General features: G+C 39.9%; 1 protein-coding gene across 2 annotated transcripts; it reads left to right on the forward strand.

The window, feature by feature from the left end:
* Window positions 1-324: 324 nt before the first annotated feature.
* On the forward strand, window positions 325-15,565 carry efna1a (ephrin-A1a). Of its 2 annotated transcripts, none has more exons than XM_048202541.1 (5): window positions 325-629; window positions 12,651-12,946; window positions 13,799-13,864; window positions 13,981-14,067; window positions 15,233-15,565. In XM_048202541.1, the coding sequence occupies exons 1-5, from the start codon at window positions 532-534 to the stop codon at window positions 15,355-15,357; spliced, it is 672 nt and encodes a 223-aa protein (XP_048058498.1). In that variant the 5' UTR covers window positions 325-531; the 3' UTR covers window positions 15,358-15,565. The 2 variants fall into 2 exon arrangements, with proteins under 2 accessions (XP_048058498.1, XP_048058499.1); XM_048202542.1 differs by lacking the exon at window positions 325-629 and adding an exon at window positions 9,436-10,582.
* The last annotated feature ends 1,285 nt before the right edge of the window (window positions 15,566-16,850 follow it).

The following is a 16,850-nucleotide window of genomic DNA, read 5'->3' on the forward strand; positions in this document are numbered from 1 at the left end:
GTTCTGTCGCATAATCCAATCAGAACGCGATGTCCTTTGAATGCCCGGGAGGGAATCGATATTAAACGTTTATTGTTAATCATACTGTGTTTGTTCCATAACCATGTCAGATTTCCAAGAATAGTTTATCACAATATATTCGGGAAAATATGTTTACAATCGATTCCCCAACGTCATTCTGAGCTACAAGCTACAATACATCTCTAGAGGGCGATCGACTGCTTCTCCGTTGTAGAGAATGAAGTCTGTGTGTTGATTGGCTGCTGGAGCTGTGGGCGTGGTTTGTGCGAAGGACTTTCTACAAAACCAAAATGCGACGCAAAGAAAGTTTCATTCAGCACTGAATACATAGATAACAGACGCGGATCTCTTGATTTATTGTCAATCTTTGTAGCGCTGAGTACAAACCGCACATTAACTAGTTTAAGAGCAGTTTATAGCAACACGGCTGTACGGAAACAGGGCTTTAGAAAAAACTTTACCTATTGCTGGTAATTTTCTTAATTTGGATTGAATCACAGAGGGTTTATAATGGATCTGGTGTGGCTTTTATACCTCTCAGCGAGTATCTGCGCTTTGCTCGTCTCTGCTGAGAGACACACTGTTTTCTGGAATAGTACCAACCCTAAGTAAGTACTTTTGCCATTTCTACCTCATTCATCCCTGAATTTATGTTGTGATAGGCTAATGCTTGTAATGTAATTTACTTTACGCTGAAACGCTGCTAGTAATAACTTTTTGCGAACTCCAGCATCATTCATTTTGGTACTATTTGTTTTTAAGGTTTAAGTAAATTATTAGAACTTTTAGTAGCTAGTCTTCATGTTAATGTTTATTTGCATATTAATACTGGTTTTATGGTCAGTGAATTTGGTAGGTCTGCAGAGTTAAAGACTCGTGCTTGTTTACACTGTGGATGCGTTTTGACGTTGTGATGTTACATCTTTACCTGTAACAGATTGCATAATCCAGGCACTCTTATTGCGTCATAATCTATCTATTAGGACCCCCATCACCGGAATGCGTGTTTACCTGTTTGTACAAATGATCATCTATCTATCTGCCTCTTTCTAAGAAGAATTGATGCTCGCTGGGTGTGTGCTGACTATTCTCGTTCTCGTACACATCTTAACAGGAATAGAAGCCTAAGTTATGGTTATGGTCATTTTTTATTTAATGTACACTCAAAATTAAAATACCTTCACGGTCCTGGCTTTATTAGCGTTGTTAATTCATGAGTTGAAAAAATAAGATTAAATTGAAAATACGAGGAAGCGTACGGGAGCGTTTTATTTTTTGACGTGTAGCTACGAATCAGTGAGGTGTTGAAATAGGTGCTGAATGCTGAGTGACTTTTCCGATGACTGATAGTCGCAGAGCAGATGACTGGAGCTGGGATTGCAAAACTCGAATTGCCGATACGAGGAAAACGTGAACGAATCAATTCTGAACCTTTTTAAAGATTCTGTTGAACCGACTCACCGAACGTTTGCGATGGACTGAAAGGAGAACTTTGTTTCTGTGTAGATACAATGCAAGGTGGTTCAATGTATTCTCCAGCGGGTAAGAAATTTCATCTGGCGAAACAAACTCTAACTAAATAGAGTATGAAACTAAATACAGCAGTATTTATCCAAATATTAAACCACAAAAGGCATATTCATTTTCTCGCATTGACTTCTGAGAACACTTTTGAGTGAAGACTCAAAGGAGTTCTTGATTTTAAACCGGTTCACTGAAACGAACCGATTCGTTCAAATGAATCAGATTTCTTGAAGCTAAACCTGGCAAACAAGATGTAGGGTCAGGCTGAGTTACAGTAATGTTTTTGTCATCTTTGAACAATTGAAGACTTCAGATGCAAAAGCCTCTAAGTGCCATCTGAATTTTTCTTCTAAAATGAGCATTTTTATCAAGCTTGTGTGTTTATGTTCAGTTATTTCACTTTAATGGCAATGAAAAGGACCTGTTAATTGCCATTTAAGTGAACTTACTGAACCTAAACATACAAGCTTGATAAAAAAAAAAATGCTCATTTTAGAAGAAAATTTCAGATGGCACTTAGAGGCTTTTGCATCTGAAGTCTTCAATTGGCGTTAATAGTCCAAGATCTATTCCAAGAGCCCAAAGGCAGTGAAACTGAATTAGTGTAGAAACGCTTATAAGACACAGAAAACACACACACACATTTAACCCATCCACTCTTCTTAGAACAATAAGCGTTTGCTTCAGCAGATGTAATGATTATGTCAATGTCCAAACAACAGCGATCATTTTAGCGCCTGTGTAATCCACACACTTACTATTTTTATTCCATATATTAATCTCTCTCCTCCACCCCCACCTCTCTCTCTCTCTCTCTCTCTCTGTGATCTAATCCTGTTTTCATAGAAATACCAGAGGGGCTGGGGGAGATACTTTCGTTTTTTTTTCTGCACTCCTTTTTTTTTCCCTTTATGCACTTCTTTCTTTCTGCATTTCTTTTTTTTCAATTCATTACACAAAGGAAATAAAGTCCAGTAAATATTATAATGTGACTGCATTTGCATTCATATCTCTGATGCATATGTTCGACAGCCTGTGTGCATATGTGTGTAGGTGTGTATAAGTCTTGGGGGGAAGGATGACTCTAGGGTCGACAGACCATTGCAGCTGAGCACACTTTTTTTTTCTTCAGCATGAGAGGTGATTCTGAGTTGGGTCGTGTCAACGCGCATGTTTGAATTTGTTGGTGCATGTTCTTATTGTGCTTGCAGCTGCTTGCTGTAACACATGTGTTGTAGTGTTGCTCACAGTCGATTGTTGATCAACTGGAAGGTGTGTTTCTGTGAGGGCTGATTAAGGAGTGTCCTGGTGAGCAGTTGTAACTCAGCACTTGTTTATGATTCACTGACTCACTCTTATATTTATTAACCAAACTTCCTCTGTTAAATTCTCTGTGCGCTCCTGCAGAGTGTGTTTTTCTCTGTTTAATCATTTGGAAGTACAACTTTATGACTTGTAATTCATTAAAGGAATTGTTCACCCAAAATTTAAAATGATTTATTTATATTGTTGCAAGCCGAAAGTGATAGAAAGCAGTGCACCATCATCATATTAACAGATATCATAAAAGAGCTCCAAACGACTATATTCCAAGATTTCTGAAGTCACATGATAGCTTTGTGTGAGGAACAGAACGAGTCATTACTCACTGAAAATGTGGCCTAGATTTCTTTGGCATGTTTATGAAAGTTCAGGAGATGAGGACAAAGTCCAATTCATGAACAATTCATTCTTTCAAGTGGAATCTTTTCAATGTTCAATCAATTTATCCAGTTCAGAAAACTTGTCTGAAGTGTTCATGAATCATATACTCACCTACTCAATGATCTGGTCCTAATGGCATTTTTTTTAGTGAACAACAACTAAAATTTTGTGGGGTTTTTTTTCACTCACGCTTCACCACATGCATGACTTCAGAAGATTTGGAATAGAGTACATAACTATATTATGGTTAACTGGCACAAAGTTCATTAACCAGTTTTATTTTTTACTTTTATTCTTTGATGATTTTGAAGCTTGAAAGCTCCAGTCCCATTTATTGTAATAGTATGGCAAAGAGTGACTAGTACACCATTCACAATTTTTCCTTTCATGTTCCATATATGGAAACATGGAATGACAAGAGATTAAGTAAAAAATGACAGAAATTTAATTTGTTGTGTGAACTAATCTTTTAATATTATTACTCATGGATGCTAAATCTTTTCTGTAATTGTGGCACTTATTTTATCAGCACTCAAAGGCTTATAGAGATTTCTTCTCTTTTTGTATCTTTCTTCTGTCTCCTTTTCTCTTTCTTTGGCTTCGCTCTCTCTCCTACCTGTCTTTCCCAAACCTCCTCCCTTTCCTCTGGCTGCTTGCCCTGTACCGCATGGTTAACTGGCACAAAGTTCAACCTCTCCTCTGCTGCTTTTTCTTTAACTCTTTCCCTCTATGGTTTTGCTCTGCCCCAATCCCATCAGTACCCCAAAACTCTCCGACCTCCTCACATTTTCGCTTTTTCTCCGCTTGTTCGCGATCACCCCATTGTGTTACTGTTTCACCCTGTAAAAAGGCCTTTTACATGGTTTAATTCAGCCAGAAATGGGGCTTTCTTGGTTTTCTACCCTAAATGTCCCATTCACTGGTGTTTTTTCCAGGGAACGGGGCTTTTTGCTTGTGAGGTTTTGCCAGCTAAGTGCTTTTTTGTTATACGTTCCAGCCAAATTAGCACGCTCCCACCGCAGATCTGCAGTGGAACAAAACCAGGGGCTAGTGTGACCAATTGCGGGGCAGAGTTCACAGCCGAAATGAAGTGCCATTCATGCGGTGTGTCTGTCACTGTGCGCGTCTGTAAATGTGTGCGGAGAGGAGAAGTGGAGATAGAAACCGGTGATAAAGTGCCATTTTGCTTTTGTCTACATGTCACTTAGCATTAAACTCATCAGATCTGTGTGTGTGTGTGTTACACTGACAGTGAGAGAGTGAGTGATGAAGTGCCATTCACTCTCTGTAGTCTGTCACTCTCTCTGGTGGCCTTCAAATAGGGAGGCCGCCACTCGAGCCCACCTCTTTCCTGATCTCCTGTCTGGCTTCTCCCTCATTCCCTCTACCTTTTATCTCAGCCATACACACCAGAGCTTTTCATCCTTTTATTCAGTTCCTGTCCTTATTTCCTTTCTCTCTGTGAAAGAAGGGCGAAAAAGAGGTGTTAATTTTTTTTCTTTGCCTTTCTTTATCGGTGTTGGCAGCCATAACCACCAGAGCCTGTCTCGCTTCCCTTTTCTCCTCCCTTTCACCTTCTTCATGCCTATTCCGTCCATTCCCTTACTCTGAATTCAGGCGATATCCACAGAATACAGATGGCTGTCATTCACAAAGCTCTACAGATTCCCGCCCATTGAGTGTTTGTTTTTTAGCTAGTTTAGTGCACATTTCCATTTAAAGGGTTATTCACCCAAAAATGAAAATTGTCATCGTTTACTCCCACGGAAATGGTCAAGCATCCAGGGAAAAACATGAGATATTCTCGATTCATTTTAACCAATAAAAAAAATCAATTGAGATTCGAGAACCTCTCTGATTGATGGATCTCGCAACGGGTCCTGGCAGCTCGTAATACACACAATTCTACCATTATATTTAGCATTACAACATAACCTGACACAAAAGCTTGTGCTTTCTGGGTTTTTGTTAAATTGCATTTTAAGTAATTAACTCCATAATCATCAGCAGTGGTGGATCCTGGCATTGGCATAGGCTCACAGAGGTTTGTAAATTACAACACGGTAAACAAAATTCACACATTTCGTTATACATTATATAAGCAATTATATAAAGAAAACACTTCTGCCTGAGAGGGACTGCATGTAGAAGCCTGAACCAACAAGGACTCTGCTAGAGAAGATTATCATGGGTCAGCGATCAGCGAAAAAAGCCAGATAAAATTTACAAGATGACAGATTAAAAGCCGATTACAATCTGGAGAAGGGATGGAGGGAAGGAAGAAGTCAATTCTGCGGAATGGGTTTATCTTTAAAATGTGTAAAATGTTTGTGTTTCATCTTCAAAAAGAGAAATGACGATATTTTTAATGAAATCTGAGAGATTTTGGTTCCTCCACTGAGTCAATTTACTCGAAACATGGGGCACTATAAAGGGCGTATGCAGCTTCATGGAGTGTGGGCACCCACCGGCAGAAACATAAATCGTTCCAAGTACATAAGACTTTCATTCATCTTCCAAAAGAGGGTGGAGTTTGACGATTGTCAGTAACAGCATTTAGCCTTACTTTGTTCAAACCGGAGTCGGACACTGATGGAAGAAGTTACAACTTTTACAATGCAACTCATTGACTTGCATTTGCCGTCAAGCTGTCACCCATAATATGACGGCATGTAACCAGCCGTTTGTTGTAGTCCTTAAAAAGCAATTTCTGTAAAAGAAAATCTCCCTTTGCATTGAACTTTGAGCATCATAACTTTGCAGATGTTGTTTATGCTCAAACACATTACACACTAACTAAAGTTAAAATAAGTGAAATCATAATCAACCACCCCTTTAAATTTGTTCATCATATAAAGTGTCAAAATAAACCTCTCAGTTTATATGGATTATGTTTCCTTATGTTTAATGAAGCATTAAAGTTTTGAGTAAATTGACTCAGTGGAGGAACCAAAATCTCTCAGATTTCATTAAAAATACCATCATTTCTCTTTTTGAAGATGAAACACAAACGTTTTACACATTTTAAAGATAAACCCATTCCGCAGAATTGACTTCTTCCTTCCCTCCATCCCTTCTCCAGATTGTAATCGGCTTTTAATCTGTCATCTTGTAAATTTTATCTGGCTTTTTTCGCTGATCGCTGACCCATGATAATCTTCTCTAGCAGAGTCCTTGTTGGTTCAGGCTTCTACATGCAGTCCCTCTCAGGCAGAAGTGTTTTCTTTATATAATTGCTTATATAATGTATAACGAAATGTGTGAATTTCGTTTACCGTGTTGTAATTTACAAACCTCTGTGAGCAAGTGAACTCTAGCCAAAGGTTGAGGAGACGGCCTTTTCCCTCGTTAAGCATGAGTTTCCTGGCCAAGTGTTTTCCCGGGAAAATGGCACATCCTGCGCGTACAATAAACAATACCTTTCTCACACACTCGCGCACGCAAGCGATCCTTTTCTTACACGAGTCTCAGACACACACTTCCTCGTAAGCTCGCATACTCTTTGAATTATTATTCACACGAGTTAAAGGGCTTGAGAAAGTGATAGTTTTGTCTACAGCTCAGTTTCAAGAAAACACGTGCCTTTACGCCTTTGTCTTTCATTTTTCCCTCTGTACTTTCCCACACACTTCATTTTAAATGTTCATTACACCTGCAGCAATAATACTGTTATCTTTCTCTCTTATCATACAGTGATGTCACAGTATTTCACTCCCTTAGATTCCCAGTATTGTTCTTACTTCTCGCAATAATTTCGTTTCCTCCCTTTCAACTTATTATTGAACATCTTTGATTTATCTTAAATGTTTCATCAGTTCCTTTCATATTTAAGAATACATCCAGCTGAATGTGTGTTTACAATCATACGCTAAGTATTTGTCAGGGATGTGTTATGTTTGAGAGTGTGTGTTTGTTGTGTTAGGATCTTGTTGTCACAATCTCAACCCCATGAGTTTTTGTCTCCGCACTCTTGTTGTTTGTACTGTTCTTGAATGGGCTATGGTTTTTAAGGTGAAGGTCCATTCCCACGACACGTTGCACGCATTTTATTACGACACGGTGCGAGAGGCCACGCCCCCTGCAGGATGGCTATTGCTTAAACAATGCAAGGAACTACTGAAGCCGCTTTCATGTGATATGAGTCGCCTTCTGTGCTTCTCATTTCCCTTCACACTGAGTGCTTCCGTGTTTTTAATTATTTATGGAATTTATTTATCTATGCGAGGATATCAGAGCTGGGCAAAGCCAATTGGTACAGTTGACCAGAATTTACTGTGACAGATCGGACAAATAAGGAATTAAGCGACTAATTCCTAAAGCAGCTTTTAAGACACCATACCAATTAAGAGTTTAGGAATGTAGCTTATGTTATTATAAACACCTTAGATTGTCAGCTATATTTGCTTTAAAAAAATTGCGAAACTGCATTTTTGAGTAGATCTTTATCGCATGCCATTTCTTTACAAAAGAGGAAAGAGTTCAGTCATTGGAGAAAGCAAATCTGACATCTTGATCAGTGGTGCTGAAAGACAAAAGATTGAGCAATTTGAAGGGAAAGAAAAAAGATTGATGTGGATAAGATGAATGTAAACAAGATGGATTGAAAAAACCCCAGTGTGGAATATTGTCTCAAATGGGGGAACTGGTCGAATTTGGTTGCTATGGCAAACGCAAAGGGCCAGAGTTAGTGTCCACAAACGTAGGTCACTAACCAACATACCGTGAATTCCAGCGAGTCGGTTTATGATTGGTTGAGAGCGCCTTGGGGGCGGGGTTGCAGGGAGAATGAATGGGGGATCAAACAGGCTTATTGAGTGCTGAGAGACGAACCGAGAGAGTGGACAGAGATGGATGGATTGAAGAAAAGATGAAAGAACGAGACTGGTCCGAGTTGGGGCGAGGACAAGCACAAGAGCCGGCTCCGTTTTTGGTGTATGAAAGGATTCTTTGCTTTTTTTCCTTTCTTTGCATTCTTTATCTCTCTTACACCTGCACAGTACAAAGCTTCTTCTCTTTTTTTTTTTTTTTTTTTGCGAAAAATCTAGAAAAAATTTTCCTTTCCAAACCAAACTGCCACACCAATTCATTTCCCTTTTTCATCCATCGCTCTTTTTCTACCTCCCCGCCAGCCTTTGTTGAATTTCCAACCAAGCCACTCCACTGTAACGCTCCAACTGTGTTTCAGAACAATAAAGAGCTTGCTATGGGCCCCTCATCTCTCTCTCTCTTTCTGCTTGCATTAAACTGAATGAGGCCCCTGGCCCTTCGGCAACCTAGGCCGGGTAATCCCGGAGCACAGAGCACCCGATGATCCTGCCACACTGCATTCCGAACCAGTCACCCAGAACAACGGCGCTTGCATTAGCACTGAATTAAAGCGGCAGAGGTTTCAGGGGCTAATGACAGTCATTTCAGCCAGCGAACGCAGGTGTGAGGGCGAGAGCGAAGGATGGATATTTGAACAGATCCGGGGTCAGAATTTCGTTAATTACCATTTAGACTGTAGTATCAGGTGGTGAAAGCTACAAAAGATCGCAGATCGAATGACAGGGATGTTGGCGGGCCTATTGTTGGAGTGTGTGTGTGTGTGTGTGTGTGTGGCAAAATGTGTGTTTAAATACCCCAGACCTTCCCTTATAAACAGGTGAATGTGGAAAGAATGTTAACTTGTGCGTTTTCTAGAGTGTTAACCAACATCCCTGCTTCTGTGTGTGTGTGCGTTAAGGTCTGTGCTGCTGACTCCGAGCATTTCCTCAACCCTCACCCCCCCACTGATCACCCCCCCCCCCCCCTTTCTCTGAGCTCCAACATTCCAGCGAGTGATAGAGTGTTGAAATGAGAGAGGGAGAGGAGGGAGAGACCAATTGATAGACAGACTTAGAGGGGCTAAAAAAGAACAACAACGACAAAACTTTGAACTAAAGATTAAGAGACCTGAGATTAACCCTACAGTTGTCCATTTGGCATCTATCGGCAGAGCATTCCACTGATATTTACAGGAAGTTGAGTTCAGGATTAAAGAACTTCAGTTATTCACTTGTTACGGTAAGCACGGACGTGACTCACAAGCACCCGCATTCGTCCGGCAGGTTTCAGATTTCATCATTTAAGCATAGAGTTCATACATTCGTTCTCATTTTCACTTGAAAAATTAAGAAATAATAATGATAAACATTTTTTTTTTTTTGTATTATTTGGTTTGATTTTGATATTTTCTGGTTCTATCTATCATTTTTAGACTTAGATTTTTTATCATTATAGATAATAAAGCATAGTAACTTACAAGATTAAAAACTGAGACAAAGAGAACATGTTTAATATCCCAGCTGCCTCTCTTTTTTAAAACTTAAGACCATTATCAAGCCTCTTTTGAAGCCTGATAACAAAAAAAGGACAAAGCATAAATGATTTAAGTTCATCTATGGATGCTCAAGATGAAGTTGAGCTCAGTATGTGTGATGAATGATGCAAGAATGAACGAATGGCATTACTGTATGAATAAAGGCATTGATGAAGCAACTGTAGCGTTTGAAAGGACACTGGCGCAGGGAGCACCCGCTGACCCCTGTATTGAGACAGAGTCCATCCCCCACTGCTTTCTCCCACCCTCCCCACTGACTCCCAGCCCCCAGGGTCTGAGGGGGGAGCAGCATAATTGCCCCCCTCTGGGACCACTTTAATTCCAGTCTTTGTGTTTTAATTGCCCCCCCTCCCGACCCCTTTTTGATGAACACATTGGGGCCATACCACAAACAGATTTTAATCAGGGCTTTAACGGGGGGGGGGTGTGTGCTGCTGCACCAGATGACTGCTCCCAAGCATCTGGTGACAGCATTTAAAGAATGTGAGACATGTAAATTATTATTGGTGGTGAGGTGTGTTTGCTTCATTCATCACACAAAGATGCATCAGTATGTGACTGCCGTACACGGCCACCAGAGAATTGAAGTGTGTGTCTGGAAGTGCTAAGTTTGGCTTTATGTGTAGCGATGTGTGTGTGTGTGTGTGTTTGGATCTGCAGTGAGTGAAAGCAGCAGGCCAATTAAAAGGGCTGTATGTGTGTGTAAGACTAGAAGGGGTCTGGAGCCAGATCGTCTGTCCTAAGACCAAGGGGTCCCCCCCATCAACAAACAAGAAAAAGAGAGAGCGAGAGAGACTCTGCAGACTTTGATCATTGAGCAGACGTGTGGATGTTGTCACACACCGAGAGAAACACCCACTCCGGGAAATAACGCTACTGCCGTTTACACCAGACAGGGAGGAAAGCTGAAATTCTCCAGAAATTAGGGGGATCGCAGTTAGTGTCTGTGACGCTCATGCAGGCCCTTGAGAGGTTTGTGATCCAATTTTTCAACTGAGCTCCTTACAAAGCTCCTTCATTATAAGTAATGGCTATGTTTCCAGATGGAAACTGTAAGGCTAAATGTTTTACATTTAAAAGCCACACAATTCAAGGTATCAATCAGATCCTTAGCATAGTGCAAGTTACGAATATGTGTAGTACTTGGTTATTATTTTCTAAATGATTGTTATTGATTTTATTGTGAACAATTCATCCATGCATGTTTCATTTTTAAAAAAAACAAATGATCTTGTAATTTTTAATCAATATGTGATAACTCGATCTTCCGGTGACATTACAGACTTTTCTCAGGTGATGTATGCTGGAATTCGCTAATCGTTTAGCCCACGTAAACCCTGCACCTTTTTTACTGTCGACTGCAAGCATGCATCTTCCTCCATCCAGTCAACCAATGGAAAGAAACCAAGCATATCGATGAATCACGATTCGTGGATCGATTCTGATACTCTTCCGATTGCATCGCGATTCTCTCTCAAATCTGTGCGTACTTTTTAACAGCAGATGGCGCTCTTGGCTAGTTTTTAACTGCACGCTCAAAGGCTCACGAAGAAGAGCGCTCGTGCGTCACACAGTGCCATCTGTTATTAAAAACTAAGCTCAGAATCGATTCGAGAGAGAATCGCAATACATTCAGAAAATATCAGAATCAATCCAGAATCATTTCTCGATATGTGATGCATCGTTTTATTGTCCCAGCCCTAACGCCCTAAATTTTTATCTTTTTCGATAGTCCTTTTTACTCGGATGTAAGTTACAATATGGAAGAAAAGACCTGTCCTCATTGTGACTTTAAAGGGGAGCAAGCATTAGCAAGCGTCACTCACAAAACTTGGCCTTTAATAGCAAATCTCAGACTGCAAAAAATCCGACTCCACAAGAAAGAAATACGTTTGAGAGTATGAGAAGTGAGCCTGATCACCATCCAAAAAGTTGCGCCCGTGGAGCCCAAAAAGTTTTATAGCTGATTTTAGGCCTGGTTGATATTGAGCTCATAATAAAAATGTCTGAACCTGAGCTGAGCTCAGAAACAAACATATGGAAGCTAAAGTGGCATCCGATGATGGATGGATGAATAAATAAACGAGGGCATTCTTTCTACCTCTGGCGTTCTTCTATCAGTGGACAGCACATAAACAGAGATAGCACATTGCCAGAAGAGCTACAGGAGCAGAACTAAGAATGAAGCAAATGCCGGAGAGAGGGAGGGCGTGGAGAGGAGCAGACAGGCAGACTGTCTCTGCCGCCTCCCTCCGTGTGTCAAATGAAAGGGAGAAGTGTGGCGTAGACAGGGTGTGTATGACTCCGTCAGCCGGAGTGCGTGTGTTTATCTGTAATGAGTAAGGTTGTGTTTACGAAAAACAGATTTATTTCTCTATTTGTGTTTGTGAGTTTGAGCGTGTTTCTGCAGATAGTCAATAGTCATCACCTGGTGATGCAACCTGACAGATTGCAAATGTCTTTGCACAAATAAGACTCTGCTCTCACGAGGCGAGCGAGATCAATACGTTGCACACATTCACGCCATGTTCCTGCCATTTTCCCAAGCTCTGACCTATTCTCTGTCTACAGACAACGTGCGGTTCGATCAATGAACCGATGTTTAGAATAATCTATAATCATGCATCTGTCCCGGCTTCTCTTCTGCAAAGAAATCAACATACTCATCTGTCTTTCCATTGTTCGCATTTTTTGTCTTTTCTTCCCTGTCGCCATCCCTTTGTGATTTGCCGTCTGGTCGTCTTTGAGATAGTATTGTAGATCAATGCAAGGGCAATTGAAAATGTGATTGCATCAGGCTTGGCATTCAAGTCACTCGCTCTGTGAAAGTTCTTTAAATGAAGAATTCTTGTCACCACTGGGAGTGACATCGCTGGAGTTATTCTCGTTTCTTGCTTCTTGCTTGCTGCCGATCTGTAATTTTAGATGATCTTGTCTCCCAAAATTGAGTTTCATAGCTTATTTATATTTGCTTCATTGCATTGCTCTTATAAAGTTTGTTTACAAAAAAATATTTATGAAATCTGTCTTATTCTTTCAGGTTCCGAAAGAACAACTATGCGGTTGAGGTACGCCTGAATGACTACCTAGACATCGTGTGCCCTCACTACCCACTGGGCGAAGTGCCATCACAGGACGCCGAGCGCTACGTGCTCTACATGGTGGAACGTGAAGACTATGACACTTGCCGCCCACAATCTTACGACCAGATGCGCTGGGAATGCGGCCACCCTTTCGCCCCGCACGCACCCGAAAAGTTCTCCGAGAAGTTCCAGCGCTTCACTCCATTCACTCTGGGAAAAGAGTTCCGACAGGGCGAGAGCTACTACTACATCTGTGAGTACAGGCCTTAAAAAGTCAGCTTGCACTTAAGCTATGAATGTGAACATTTATGGTGGGTTGTTTTGAAGAATGGTTAGGGGTGGAAATGTTTTCTAACATCTGAAAACCGGTTATAGATTTATTGCCCCACAAACCATACGCTGAATGCAAAGTCTATGAGTCATATTTGAGCCCTTCTTTAGCACCACAGTAATGAATACATTTCAATTTGCGTTGTGGACTGCTAAACTGGCAGCAGAACCGCTACGTGTCTTTCTGGCATCCCCACGGGCTATCCTTGGGGAATTTGGGCAGTCGGAAACACAAGGAACGCAATTCAGCGAGCATGTGGAATAGGATATGGAGGTCTAGAATTAACAATGGTGAAATTCAACAACCCAATTTAGACCCTTCTAGGAAAGCGTACTTCTGAAAAAGCTAATTTTGCAAACACTGTGCAGTAAAAAGTGGAGTGTTTGATGGATAAAATGCATTAGATCCACTTTGACGGTGTGGAAAGATCCATGTCAGTTTAAAGTCAAACACAAATATGTTTGTTTTTTTATTATTAAAGCAACTTTTTGACACACCATCCATTAAGTCAATGGATTTGCAGCCTGACACAGTGTAAACTCTAGTGTGTAGGCGCATTAAGAATTAGAGTACAGTTCGGTAATAAAAGAGATCAGACACAGGTCACAGGTCCAGGTGGCTGCTGCTGAAGAGAAGTGGATTAGCCACTACACGTCTAACACTATTAACCTCCTTTATAATTAACCTGTCTGCTACCCATTTACTCATTTACCTCCCTACACTGTCCTTTTATCTTCCTCTATCCTGACAGCCTTCTCTTTTTTTGCCTTACAGCCAAACCACTGCACCACCACGGAGAGGAGTGTCTGAGACTCAGAGTAGACGTAGTTGCCAATGATGGTGAGTATCGACGCCCTGGTGGTGTGTAGGTGAACTGGCAGATTTTAAAATTATACAAATTTAGCATTTCAGATGATCTGTGTATTCACTGGTATTTTTTTTTCTTTCCCATTTAGGCTCTCAAGAAGCCAGGGTTGGCACAGGAAGTGGAACTAAAGTGGTCACAGGGGGTGCTCACACACCCTCTAATCGGTTACCAGCAGGTATGGTCACATCGATTAAACTCTATTTATGTGTATGTATGTATGTATGTGTGTGTGTGTGTATATATATATATATATATATATATAGATAGAGAGAGAGAGAGAGAGAGAGAGAGACGAATAAGATTTTTAAAAGTGTAAAAAAAACATAATGGAGACATAATTTTGAAGTTTTGAAGTGTTAACAATGAGATTGTGTTTTTTTTTATAATCAATTAACACTGCTTTTGTCATTTTTTTTATAAGCTGGACAAAATTTTGTCACCAAAAAAGTCATTCGGTTTAACCACAATTTTGGTTTTACCAAATGACACTCTTGGTTATACCGAATGACAAAAAATATTTTGCTAGCTAGCTAGATATCAGCCTGTTAGCATTGTTTGAAAGTGTCATTCGGTAAAACCAAAATTTTGGCAAAAGGACAATCAAACATTTTATATTTAGTACAAGTTTTTAAAATATTACAACAACTTCAATGTTTTATAGCAGTTGTACCAAATGACGTTATGTTTCGGGACATGCATATGAGCAAGTGAAAACATGAATTTTTCAAATAGTTAAAAGAGAGTTAGTTACTTTGCTTCATGGCCATGTGGTTCTGTGCAAGTGTCTGAATGATGTCACATCCTGTCGCATGACTTGATCCAAAATGGTCCCTTTATATTGGTTACTCCGAATGACATCAATGAAATAAATTTTTCCGGACATTTTTCTCATAACAAAGCAACGACTTCTACACATAATTTTAATACCATTTGCACTATGTTGATATATGATGTTATAAAATCATGCCAGAATAAAAAATATATACATTTATTACATTTTAAGATATTTTAATCACAAATGAAATGGCTGTATTGGCCTTTAGACGGTTAAACCAAATGACCTTTTGACACTTCAAAATCTTTAAAATACCTTTATATGTAGCAAAATATAATTAACACCATTCAATAAAAGATATCTAGCTATACTACCTTACATAGTTTGGATGTCAAATCTTTGTTTTTTATTATTATTAAGGCCTTTGGACAGAAAAATGACCCGTCACGTCATTGACCCATACACACACACACACACATATAATATAGGTTTCTGGCCTTAACTTTGTATAACATCTCCAACTACTAAAAAACAAAATATCTAATATATTTTTTCCATGTTACAGATGATCCTGTTGTGGCTCTTCCTGAAGTACAGAAAAGCACAAGGACAAACTCCGCCATTTCAGGAGCATCCTGGACTGTTCTCACAACCTTACTCCCACTTTTATTATTGTTGGTCTTACAGTGAGATGGACACTGGACTAAATTACACTTACAAAAGACTATATTGACGGCGGCCTGTGTTGATGGAAGCACACAGAGGTAGCTCTTTACATCCCAGTGCTGGCCATTGGGAGAAGCGTACAGGAAGCGGAGCTCTTTCACACTGCTGGTGGCGGTGGAGAAGCGTAACTGGAATGAAGAGGACTTTGAAATTTCGGACACTTCTAAAGAAAAAGACGACACTTCTAAAAAAAAAAAAAAAAAAACGAGACGTCAGTATTTTTCTGGAAATATTGTTCATGCTAAAGGAGATGTTTTTCCCTTTTCCATTTTTTTTTTTTTGCTTCATATAAACGTCTGACCACTCAAAACCTGGATAAGTACAAACTGAAACAGTAATGCAGAATTGGAATTAGCATGTACTTGGAATATGGACAACCTCTTTATTTGAGTGTCATAATGAGGGGACGCAAGCCAAGAATGAGCCAAAGACCACAGAGCTTCTCGCGGAGGAGTAGAGCGATCAAACCGTTCATTGTTTTCTCATGTTTTGTAGATCCAGAGAAATAATTGAGTTTCGTATTAATTTATGTAGCATCCACTCAGTGGGTTTTATTCTCACTGTCTCATGATTTTACAAGACTGTGTGCTGTACCTGGATTTAAACCTGGAAATGCAGCACAGAACACACATGTACCACTTTTCCACCGAATTGGTGCTGGCGCCTGTGATGGGACACGAACAGAGCGGTTCCAGATTGGGCACCGGCACCCTGGCGGTGGAAAACGGCGGCATCCGATACTGTTTACCAAACCCACTGACACACTTCCATTCAGAAATGCTGTGTTGTTTTTGTACATTCATTGTTTAAAGAGTTAGTAAGTTATTAGTTTTGCTGCAGAACAAATTACTGTATATAATGAGCAAAGATGTTTACTGTGTGATGGAGAGGGAGGAAAAGAGACGTGAGAGAGCAGAGCCTCGTTGGATTAATGTGTTGATGAGTAGATGAAAAGGTGGCAAAAAGGGTTGTTAAGGGTTGTTAAAGGTGGCAAAAATGATGTTATTGGCCAAATACACACACTTCCTCCCAAGCGTGTGTGTTAACAGAGGATCTGTGATGGTATGTCCTGCGACGGTGGGTCAGATCAGCACCCTCAGCATTTAAACTGCCAAGCACAATCAATGAGAAGCACACTCTCACACAATCACTAATGTACACATGGAAACAAACTTCATAAGTAAGAACAGAAGTTTTAATTCATTGAAGCTGTTCATTGGGCAGAAAGAAAAGTGAAATTCAAGAAAATATGTCAACTGATTTGGATCAGTAATTGAACAATACTAAATATTGCAAAAGATTAGTGGCCAAAAAATGTAATTAATTTATTCTGGTACTGATATCAAAAAAGCAGGGTTACCTATGTGTAATATATCACAGATAATAAAAATATTAATGACAGAAGACATTCAAAAACATTAAACTGCATATGTAATATATATATGCAATTTAATGAT

Source organism: Megalobrama amblycephala, linkage group LG9 (genome assembly GCF_018812025.1).
Source record: "Megalobrama amblycephala isolate DHTTF-2021 linkage group LG9, ASM1881202v1, whole genome shotgun sequence".
In the NCBI taxonomy this organism is placed as follows: Eukaryota; Metazoa; Chordata; class Actinopteri; order Cypriniformes; family Xenocyprididae; genus Megalobrama; species Megalobrama amblycephala.